The sequence below is a fragment of the Dermacentor silvarum genome, unplaced genomic scaffold (genome assembly GCF_013339745.2).
Source record: "Dermacentor silvarum isolate Dsil-2018 unplaced genomic scaffold, BIME_Dsil_1.4 Seq858, whole genome shotgun sequence".
Lineage (NCBI taxonomy): Eukaryota > Metazoa > Arthropoda > Arachnida > Ixodida > Ixodidae > Dermacentor > Dermacentor silvarum.
The window spans coordinates 47879-60001 of NW_023606883.1; the positions used below are offsets into that span (position 1 = coordinate 47879).

General features: G+C 47.0%; 1 protein-coding gene across 1 annotated transcript in view; it reads right to left on the minus strand.

Annotated features, from left to right (window-relative positions):
• Positions 1–11053, minus strand: part of LOC125941999 (fatty acid synthase-like) — a gene marked incomplete at its 5' end in the record, with an annotated part of 55560 nt that extends 44507 nt beyond the window's left edge. The window contains 2 exons of the mRNA XM_049659900.1: positions 8744–9001; positions 10796–11053. Of these exons, the coding sequence (XP_049515857.1) occupies positions 8744–9001; positions 10796–11053 (516 nt within the window). The remainder of the gene's footprint in view (positions 1–8743; positions 9002–10795) is intronic.
• Positions 11054–12123: the final 1070 nt, after the last annotated feature.

Here is a 12123-nt window from a genome sequence, read left to right on the forward strand (position 1 = left end):
GCGACTGCCCTTCCAAGCACGACAGATCGGTGCCCTTCTACTCACGGCGGCGCCTCTGGTGGCAGCTTTTGTCCCTACATGAAACTTCGGCGGGAATTTCACGACCAGAAGAAAGATTGAAGGACCCTGGTAGAACATTCATTACAATATATAGTTTGCACGTTCGCTTTGCGAGCTTGATAAGTAGCCGCGTCTCGCGGCGGAAGTAACACAACCTTGAAATCAGATAATTCATTGGGGAAAATGAGCGTGAAAGCCCAAACCAACCGACTGCAACTAAATGGTAGCGCTTATAGCAGGAGCATTTGACCGCAGCACTTGTCCGTAGTTGCATATTATTTAAATTGTTTCGTCCGTAAAAGCATACCACGCTACAACTCTGGCGTTTTCGTATATCGCGAGTAGCTTGTACAACCAGAAAATTGGGACGACATCCGAAGGACTTGTCTTCAAGTGAGGGACACCTCGTAGTTTATACCAACTCGCAGCGCGCGTGAATATCAGAAAAGCACGAAGAAGTACGTTCTATGGGCACCTGAAGCCAACGTAAAACAAGCGTCACGTGATTAGCAACGCCGCGTGTCAACAAATGGATAGAAATCACAGAATCCAATCTGACCTACGAATTTTTATCTGTCTTGTTCGGGTGTCGATGCTGATGGTACGTACCGCTTGCGCAATCCACGGCTCCACTCAATTAGTTGAACTGTTCGAGGCTTGCTAAGCCAATATTTATAGACAGAAAAGTATCTATAAACATTGTGTTCAGTGACCGCCGACATTTCCCAAAACAAACCGCGAAATAGCTCTCAGCGCAATTTCGACGCAAAATCGCAGCGAGCGCTGTGACGCTGCGAACAACCGGTTGGTCGCAGCCCAAAATCGGGGTTCGGCACGGCGACTGCGATTTTGGTCGCATGCGATGAAAATCGCATCATGTGAAACAGCCTTCATCCCCGAGCCTTGCGGTCCCGGCGGGCGCGCGCCGCCGCCCGCAGTAGAACCCCCCCCCCCCCCCCCCCCTCCTGCTCTTGCTCCGGAGCATTGCGCGCGAGTGGAAGACGGCGCGCATCTCTCCCGCTTCCCTCTCTTGCATGCGCGAGATTGAGCCGTGATCGTCGGATCACCCTCAAACACTTTCACTCGCGCATACCGCACTCGGCGCGCAGAGGCAATTTTATCGTCCTTGGATTTCATACGGAACCTCACGACGACGGCGACGGCAGAAATGTGCCTGGCCTGTCCGTATAATTGCTATCACACTAAAACAATAGTAAACAAGTGCTATATATACTGCGCGCTACATGCATTGTAGGCATATGCCTAAAGAAATTGTATGTTAGGGCAAAACCAGAGGAATTAATAAAACAGCCGCTTTCCGGGATAAATATTACGCGAAATATACATCGGTTGCTCCAACTTAATGCTGCCAAAATATAACAGAAATATAGGGCAACGGCGCTCACTACATCGTGATGGACCACAAGGCTCCGGGGGGGAGGGGAGGGGCGCGTTCTACGCCTTGCGCGCCCGCCCGCGCCGCTTTATCTTGAAAGCCATCTGCGGCGGGGACAGAGTCCACCCTGCGCTGTGTTTTCGCCGCTTAGTTCGTGTTGATGCGAGTGGCAGCATGAATGTCAATTCGATCGCTGCTGCTGCTGCGCTTACTCACTCCAGCCTTTTGACAGGCAGTTTCTGAGGACACGGGTGCGATGCGTTCATGTTTGCTTGTGCGCGCATGACACCATGCTTGTTAATTTAGTTAGTATGCCTAAGTTTACAACTCTGTGCGGCCGATAAAACTGCGATATTTACTTTGTATAGATGTCCACTAATTTGCTATCGCAATCGAAGCTTCGCCTTTAGAGCAAAACTGCGACTTCTTTCACCGGCGCCCCGAATTACCAAAAAGGTAGCATACAAGACTCTTCCTTTAGACCCCTGCTTTGAGTTAATGTTCAGTAGGTATCGGAAGCTTCTGGGGACCCAAAATGAATTTGTATTTAATGTATTTAGAGACCTGCTCGCATACCAACAGTCACGTTTATCACACAAAAGAGTATATGTAGCAGCCAGGAGCGTTCTGTCATGGGGACCACTACGTCGTCTTCTCATGGTTGAAACATATTACCTATATTTTCCCTAGGGCGGGGCGAACAATCTTAATTTCCTCTTTCCAGTTTATGCAGATGCAGAATGGCCGGTCAAACGTTTCTTCCGTCATCCTTCTTCGGCAATCCCAGCAGCGCTCATTTGTCTCCTCCTAGAAAGGTCTTTTCAATAATGGCCAACTTCCACATTGGCCTTGGAATCTTCTCCGCTATGGTCAAAACAACTTCACTGACTTTCACTTCACTTTATGATGGGGTATTCATATTGTGAGCTGATCTGAACTGAAGAATGTTCTCTTGGCGTCACCATTTCTAAACGGCATTTATTGTCGCCTGCCATCGCTTCCAGCGTAGTTTTAGCTCTTCTCTCGTAAGTTTGTAATTCTGTTGGACAATGCTTTCCTCAGCCAAAGAAAAAAACACCGCATATCCACGGGGTGAATGATGATGAGTGGGCGAAGCTTCGGAGGGAATCATCGGTAAACCGTGAATCTTCCGTGTAATTCGCCCAGTCTCGCCGCACTAAATCGAACGATTGACTTCCACCAATGACACCCGCCATATGTGACGTCATTCCTATTTTATAACAGCACCCTTCATTATAATTGCACCATCTCCCGCTTAAGAAGACGCTAGCACAAACGCGTTAGAAACGTGCAGTACTCTCTAGTAAGGGGGAGAGGCCACAGCGTCTTACGCAGCCGTTTACAGATACCGGAACGTGCATCGCGTTTGCCGACGCCATCACATGACTGCTGAGAGAGTATAACCCCCGTATTCAAAAACGCTCCTCGACTTGAACTTGACTTGCCACCGCCTTCAACGCGTTTCGAACGCGCTGCCCAAGGCGGTGGCAAGTCAAGTTCAAGTCGAGGAGCGTTTATGAATACGGGGGTAAGGCGGAGAGGCCACAGCGTCTTACACCAGCTTCTTACACGGGCCGTAACGCGCTAGCACAAACGCGTTAGAAACGCGCAGTCTTTCGTTAATGTTGGGTATTTATTTTCATCGTGGTGCGTGTGTCCATGCGCGCTTCGTGGCGTAGTGGTTAGCGCCGCGCGCTCGGAAGCGAGGGGTCCCTGGTTCGATTCCGCGCTACGGACACAACTTTCGGAATTTCTTTTTTCATAAAAGTAGACGTGGCTACCTACTACTACGACGACGACGACTATTAACTACTACTACTACTACATACTACAGAGGAGGGACAGACCCACACCCTAAGAAGCTTCCCCCCTAAAAGTCACTTTCTTATTATAAAGTCAGCCGCGCTTCATGGTACTTTTTCTAGAGGATCCGACGTTGGAGCCAACGGACGTGAGATTCAATGTCCCCTAATACTGAAGTTCATCGTAAGTTAGGTGACAGGCTTTCAATTATTTTTGAAGGGACGTCTTGACTGTCAGTGTCAACCGCTCCCCGAATCCATTCCCATCATAGCGCTCTCCCAGCAGTAAACGTCCTGCGTATCTTATGATACCGGATATGTTGAAGCACTCTTTCGCGTCGTATGGATTTCCAGACAGATTACAAATCTGTGGGAGCTCTGTTGAAGCTGAGACATTTAGCGTAAAAAACGGCTTTACAGATAACACATCGTGCGGCAAACATTCAAACTGCATACAAAAAGTTCATGTGCTCAATTTCTCAACCAAGTCAGGACTTGTGGCTGCGCAAGTGAAGATGACGTACGCTTTCAATGACTCATGCCCTGCTTTATAATACAACGGTCATGCGAAGTCTATGCCAATGACGTTAAAGTGCTCACTGTTATTCTGTCCTTTGGCAGAGGCACAAATCGCTCAGCCATTGGTTTCGCTTCGAGTCTTCTATATGTCTGGTGGTAATGTACAAACTTTTTCACCGCTTAATGTGGACCTTTGATTTTCAGTATTTCTCGCATAATTAGAATGTCGCGCACTCCGGCATGCATAAGCTTGCGGTGATCTCCTGTAAACAAGTACATCGTAAGTATACGGTCTGGAGGGAAAACAATAATGTGCCCTTTACACATCTTGAAATCTGAGTTGTGCAGTTATCCCCCAACTCTGGTCAGATCTTCGTTATCCACGTAGGTTGCAAACATGCAGATTGTAGGGTGCGTTGATTAATCAGGGAAGACCGGAAACGAGATAAAGGCGCCCCAAAAAGATTCTGGAGCCATATAAGTGCACTCGGAGCTCCAACTAAAAATACGCAAACGTCTATAAGGGATCAAGACGGTAACATCTACGCAAAAAGACGTTATTAGGGTTAACTTCTGTACAAAGGAAAGCGTATTTCAAACTGAAACAGATCAAGCAACACCACAGAAGCCCTAAGAGATCAAAATGTAGCATAAAAAGCTTTTATTGGCAAAAAAAAAAAAACAGAAGAAGATATCCCTAACAACACGGCAGCAGGACCCGATGAAATTCCTATACGGCTAATCAAAACAATTCGTCGGCCCGAATAGCAAGGCACTGCTGACTAATGCCATAGAGCAAATTATTAAAACGATGAAAATTCCGATTGGATGGCGTGAAAGCAAGATGAACCTGATCCACAAAGGCGCAGGTGATAAGAATAAGGCGAGCTCGAACAGGCCAGTTACAGCAACGTCGGTGATATATAGAATGGCTATTCAAGCCATAAAATTACAAGTGTCGAAGTGGGAGAAAAATGATCTACTCGGGGAACTGCAGAATGGGTTCAGGCCAGGCCGACTCTTACAGAATATATGTTTGCGTTAACTCAGCGCATAGAGATTTCAGTAGCTTAGAATAGACCATTATCGATAGCATTTCTAAATAGTAAAGGAGACTATGACAACGTAGACAGTGAATTGTTATGGGATATTCTTAAGCACGAATGCATAGATGACGATTTAGTGGAGCTGCTGAGGGAGATATATAGTGACAACCGAGTACAAGTCGTATGGGAAGGTCAAAAAGGTAATTAAGTGGTGGGAATTCACCAAGGACTGAAACGAGAATGATCGCTGTCTCGATTTTTGTTCACGCTTTATGTTAAGGGCACAGAAGGACGACTGGAAAACGGCGAATTTGGGTTTGATTTATCCTACTTGCGTAATGGACAAATGGTGCAACAGAAGATCCCTGGACTGATGTATGTGGACGACATAGTGGTACTAGCGGACAATGTAAGCAATTTACAGGCACTTGCGAATATCTGTGGTAACGCAGCGACAAGTCTAGGCCTCAGGTTTAGTAAAGAAAGATCGAGAATTATGATTGTTAATGAAGGTCTTTCAATTTCTGGTCTTGAGGTGATCCATCTAAGTAGAGCAGATGAGCCTGACAAGAACCCACTTCTCGTAGTTGTATAGGTAGCTTCGTTTGCACGGCGTTGATTGTACTGACCACTGTCGATGCTTCTGAAAGCTCTAATCGAAGGTTAATGATTTGGGCTAGCTGGTTTTCCTTGAGATTGTGGGTTGTAGCGCGTAACAAGACGAGGGACACTGAGAAACGAGGACGAGCGCTTATTGCCAACCGAAATGTTTATTCTCTGAAGAAATGATCTCTGATCTCTGATCATATAGAACATCTCATCTGTGATGAAGTGTTCTCTGATCTTATGATTGGTGAACATATGAACCCCGTGCGCAAAAACTGCTCCTGCCACCACAGATTAAATGGCAGCTTTCGAACACAAGTGACACGCCTGAAAGCCTATGGCTTCCAGGCGTGTAACTAGAGAAGCCCGATACGTGGAGTGTGCGCAGGGGGTCGTGTACAGAATCCCTCTGAAAGGCGGTGCATGCTAATTGGGACAGCCTGGCAGGTGTTTCAACAAACGTCTGCGTTAACATGTCAATAATGTTAGGAACGGGAAAGCAGGTTTTTAGCCCTCCATTGTAGCGTATGCAGATGTAAACCGTTGTTTGAAAAAACAAAAGTAAGCTTTAAGCGCATGGATGAGCGCATGTGCGTCATTGTCAAATCGACTAGCATGGCGCGCGAAAATTGCCCATGTAAAGGTATGCGACCCCTGGCGAAAAGAAGTGGCCTTCTTGGCAGCGCCCGCGGGAACAGTAGGCGATGATGGTGTTTTGTTTGTATGTTGTCTTTCATTCTTTTCTTTCCCATATAAAGCCTTTCATCAGAGAATAAACCTTTCAGTTGGCAGTATGCGCTCGTACTTGTATCTCGGTGTCCCTCGTCTTCTTTTGCTCTACACCACACAGTCTCTAATCGAAGAAGGGACAGTGTTTGAACAGGTGCTATTCGGACCTTCGCAACGACCCGTTTCGTCACTAGGCTGGTTTTTTCCGTGACTGCTCGGGCATATACGCTCCATAAGTCGCTATACTTGTGTCGCAAAGGGCATGAAGAGTTGTTTTGCAAGGTCTTTTGTCAAGGTAATTCAACGTGGAACGTCAATCATGTTCACAACACGCACGTCTTCGCTCCATTTTTCGCAGTCATGCTTGAGGTCATCTGGCGCACTGTTATCCCATTTTCTTTTATTTTTGCAGTTTCTAAAAAATGCGCCTTGGTCAACTGCTAATGGGAGTGCAAAATCGTATGGGTTGTAATTCTTAACGCTTAATTTCAGTACGCTTCTCTTGGTGGTAGACGTACAGGTTATGAGCTGTGTAATCTGCGACATATCAAAATCATAATACATAATATTTCATAGGGGTTGCTGATACAAACTCTCGAGTACGTTTTTTTTTCACGGCGCAGAAACAATTATTTATTATGTGTTGTTATTTATTTACACTTAACCTAATTATTCTATAAGGTGCCAATGAAAAATTGTGGAGGATGTCGACAAATACGTTATAATAGCGTTTAAAGCAACCCATCTCTTGTCCGGCCGTTTTTCCAGCAAAAAAACCGTACAAACAAAAATAGAACATTCCCAACGTGTCCGCACATCAGTTAATAGAGTGGATTGTATTATGTCACATATAATTGCATAATACGCGATGTGATGGCGGTGTGACATTTTTAACATTAAAGATGCCTTTGACACAGCTGCTCACGACATTATGGCGGGAAACGTATACAGCTCTGCGTTTAGCAGCGAATCTTCTGAAGGAATTATGGCTTACATCTTTAACAGACGGAAATGGGTTGAATTAAAGCAAAAACATCATCGGTAGAAACACTGCTAACAGGAGCAGCACAGAAGTTTTTCAATTTATACGTAGCTATTCCTAAATAACTTGAAGCTCTGATGAGTTATGAAATTCCCGTGTATTTATTAAATTATTTTTCAAACTTGTGCTGGCCGTGTATTTTTTGTTGCTGCAAAACAGGAATTGGAATTTTGCTCGGTGGTCCCGATACGAGCGGCGATGGCTATAGGTGAAACAACCTTTAACGTTCGTATTTAAGCGAGTTTTCTCCGAAAACATTAAATAAATAGAATAAAGATTCTAATCGTTGTAAAAATCAGTGTAAGCGACGCTTTTATAAGCCGACAAGGCGAAACACGCTGCTGTTTCCGGTGACGAACGCTTCACGTAACTAGTCCGTAGCGGTCATCAGCCGCGATGTCGTACCTTCCAGAGCAAAGTGGCGATTTTCGCAGGTGGTCACTTTTTGTGATAATATTACCTTCAAAGGGTTAGTGCATCTCTCTACTGGACGTGTTCAAATAGGCGGACAAAAGCGTTCCTGGCACAGCACCAGAAACGCTGTAAGCTGGAAGCCCGTGGCGCATTTGTCGCGAGCAAAAACATGACGCGGCGGCAAACACCCGCGCCGCCACCGACGCAAAGGCATCCTCATGAACAGAAAGTCAGGCCGTATAGCCGCGGCTAAACATACAGGTTACTGCGGGTGCAGTCGGTGCAATTCCGCCATTCATGATGCATAATGTTGCTTGAGTGATGCGTAGAATTACTGTACATGGCTTCCACAGGGAACATACATGGCTCCATGTGGGAGCCACATATGCTCCGGGAGCCATATATGAATTACTGATTATGGCTCCCGGTGGGAGCCATATACAGTATTTCATATTCTAGTGATTCGTGGAGGGCGAATCCGTGTGGTTGTGATCTTTTCGTCATCGGACTGAAATCTCCACACTCATTGGTGGAAGCGCATGCGGTATGAAGACACGGGCCGTTCTTGCGGCTAGAACAGCGGCAGCTGCTCCTCGCAGATACATCCGACGGCGCGTAAAATCGGGAATTAGATCACATACACATCTTCGTAAAAAACATATTGGAAAACAGGATTAGTGGCAAAACGTTGCCGACTCATTACCGTGCGGGATCGCATTACGCTGCCTATTAGCTCAAACGCCTTGTACCACGCGAGCCGGTCGCAGTGGCATTAGAACTGATACTTGGCTCCATCCTTACGAGACGTAGTATGCATGACAGCTAAAAACAAAATTAAAAAGAAAACGGGGGAAAAACAGTGGACTGGTTTTCTCGCCGCTGAAGCAGCACCATTGTCTAAAATGCCTGACTCATAAAATGCCATATTATGTCATAAAATAACATCACATTAATCCGGTGCAGAACGCTTACTCTTAAGTGAATCCCTTCAGAGTAGATATAGTAGCAGCTTACAAGATATGCTTGCGCTGTACAAATACCACCTAAAGTCGCCTGGGTACTCTCATAAGTTGCACATAACATGTGTTGCGCGTTGAACAGAACTTACTTTTTATGTTGGCCTTGAGGATGCCTTGGAATTGATCGTAGTACTCACAACCACGAAGTCTCAGCTCTTTGTAGACGTCTTCGGCATCGAGATCGCAAGACGCGATATCAGCGGCGTTCGGGCATGGCGGTTCCATGTCGATGATTTTCTCGTTCTCTCCAGCCATTCTAATACGGCCGCTAGCTGCCACTGCCCCCGCCTCAGAGATCTCGAACTGACCCGATCCCTCCATAATGGTGACGTTGAAGCGCGTGGTACCTGCGTGTAAATGAAGGCATCCGTGATGGCCAAACCATTAACGATACAGATTGGATGTCAAGGGAAGAGAAGAGCAGCCGAGGATGGCAGTACATTATGTGGTGAGACGAATTCGAAAATTTTCAGGCGCACCTGTTTAAATAACCTAGCGCAAGACAGGGGTAATTGGACATCGCTTGTAGGGGCCTTCGTTCCACAGTGGGTGGACATAAAAATAGACTGATGATGATGACAGCTGCGCTAATTCAGTGATGACTCGTTCTGCACGTGTCACTAATTAAATTCTAGAGTTTACACATGGCCAAACACCGATCATATTATCAGGCAAGTTGTAGCGCGGGATTCTGAAATAATTTTCGACACCTGGAGTTCTTTAACGTGCTCTCAGAGCTCGGTGAACCAGCGCTATTGCATTCCGTATGACATTTTTCTGGTATGTTGCCACTTTGTGTGTACTGCACATGTTCCCTGAGCAGTGGTGTTACCAAACACTTTCAGCAAACACCGCAGCCGTGGCCGAGTGGTAGAGCGCAAGCCTCAGCTGCGGGAGGTTGTGGGTTCGATTCCTACCGCCGCTGGGGACCCACTGGCTCAAATGGGCACAAGCGCACCCAGCCTGGCGTTCGGCTTCCTTCAGGGGTGATACGCTTGGGAAAGGAGCCTCCGCCCTGAATTCCCGTCGAAACCCTCGTGAGCACAAAAAGAAAACGATGTTCGAGCCGCTCCCATGGTTGAAGACAACGTAGCGGCAGGCGGGTAAACAGCGCCAAAATGGGCAATGTTCCAAGCGGACACATCAATGCGGCAATGGCGTTGGGGCCTGCCGCCACTGAAGATGATGACAGCCACGCAAATAAATTCATTGATGACTCGGTGTTAATCCTGTCACTAATTAAATTCTAGAGTTTCCACATGGCTAGACCACGATCAGATTATGAAGCAAGTTGTAACGGGTGAGAGGGAAACAATTTTGGCCACCTGTAGTTCTTTACTAAGCGAATGTCAGCAAACTTGAAAAAAGGAAAAATCGAGAGGGGGGCAGACATAGACAAAACGACCAGAAGGTGACTAGAAGCCACCTTCCTGTCACTTTGTCTATGTCTGCCTCTAGATTTTCGCCTTTTTCAAGTTTGCTGGCATTCTACTAGTATAACCATGCACGAACTAGCCCAAAAAATCTACTCTGCGGAGTTCTTTACCGTGCTCTCAATGCGCGGAAAGCAAGCGTTTTCGTATTCCGTATGACACGTTCCTGGTATGTTGCCACTTTGCTTGTACAGCACATGTGATCTGAGCAGTGGTGTTAGCAAACACTTTGGTTGCGGCAGACGGGTGAACATGCGCCAGATTCCGTGGTGTCGCAAGCAGACGCATTATTGTGGCAATGACGGTGGGTTGCTTGTAGTCCTAGAATAAAAGGGGTGTCCTTCCGAACCCAGGAAAGCGTCAGACAATGTTGAACAAATTCTGGAAACAGCAAAGAATGTAGAAGCGTAGACCGACGAACCTCCGTAAAATAAGTTAATGGAACCAAAGGGATCCGATTCGGCTAGAATCCCTGAGCTGCACAACAGGGAACAAGGCAAAGTGACAGAGAAAGATGTTTAATAATGAAAAAAATGCGTTAGTATAAGAGGCAAGCCTTCTGGAGCCATCTGGTATAAGTATTGAGATAGTAAGTATGTGGACACTCCAGACAAATTTACAGCGTCGCAGTGAGCGAGAGAGAGATTTTTCTTAATCTTGAGCGCTCAGCCAGCAAATTGGTCATGCGCAAAATTAGCGTCGACTCACCGTTTATTTGCATAATGGCGGCTCGGTGAAATCTGACGTCTTCTAGAACCACAGGAACCTTGTAGAGAGGCTTGCCGCAGCGCTTTGCCAGTGACTTCCAGGCAAGGACTATATATCCAGCCGCAGGGAACAGTATCCGCCCTTGAATTTGATGGCCAGTCAAGTAGGAGTCTGGCCCATTGTCCGCAAGGTCCAACTCGACAATGTCCTGGGACAACTGCACATATTGATTGTCGTGTTCCTTGGTCACTACATCACCTGTGCTAAATGCAATGTGGGTTCTTCAGCTCTACGAAGCATAAATCTGGTATAAGTATTGAGATGGTAAGTATGTGGACACTCCAGACAAATTTACAGCGTCGCAGTGAGCGAGAGAGAGTGCCAGACAAAGGAAAGACAGGGACGTTAACCAAAGATTATCTCCGGTTGGCTACCCTGTACCGCGGGAGGGGTAAAGGGATGCCATAGGTAAGAGGGAAAAAAAGAAGCAGTGAGATTCTGTACAATGTCCAAAGCGATAACATCCTATCGCATGCCGTATGCTGTGGGTGCGAGGGTAAGCGCACGAGGGTGAACCGAGAAGAATAATGGCTAGGTGCGTGCCCAGCGTTCGAAGCTGCGGTGTGGTGGCCACCATAGCCACGGGATAAAGCGCGCGCAACGTTGGGGAGGGGGTTAGTGAGCGCGTGGCACCGTGCGGTGATCAGGTGGCGCAAGGAGCGCAGGTGGGTGGGTGGCCGGTTAGCACGCGTCTTTATCTAGGTCTGCCGTGCGACGCTCGCGTCCTATATTGGAGGCAATCATCGGCGGGTGCAAACGTTGGGGAACCAAGATGGCTGGTGGCTGCATGTGCACTAGGGTGCGCCGATGTTCTCCTCGTCTGCGCTCCGTGCAGGGTGGCGACATTTTTTGAAGGGGTGGATGCCAGTGATAGTCGGCACATTCCCCATTGAGGTGCCCACGAGGTCCCAGTGGCGCGTCGTGGTGTAAGCTGTCACAATCAGGCAACTGCTCCGCTTTTCCAAAAATCTGTCTGGCTGCGGCGGGTACAGTGAACAAACAATTCCTAAAAGAGCTGGAGCACACTTCGCTTTCAAACGATGTCCGAATAGAATGTTCTGTGGAGCTTATGTGGAGGTGCAGATTTGGCGCGACAAGTGGTAACCGACAAACTCCTCACGTGTATACAATGAGAAACTTGTGCTAGCTTTAAATGTAACCTCCCAAATGTACTTTTTTGTTGTTTATTGTATGTTGCTTGATCAAGTATAAACAAAATAATTTAATATAGGCGGATAGACCCCTGCGATATGAGTGTTGTAAGTCGT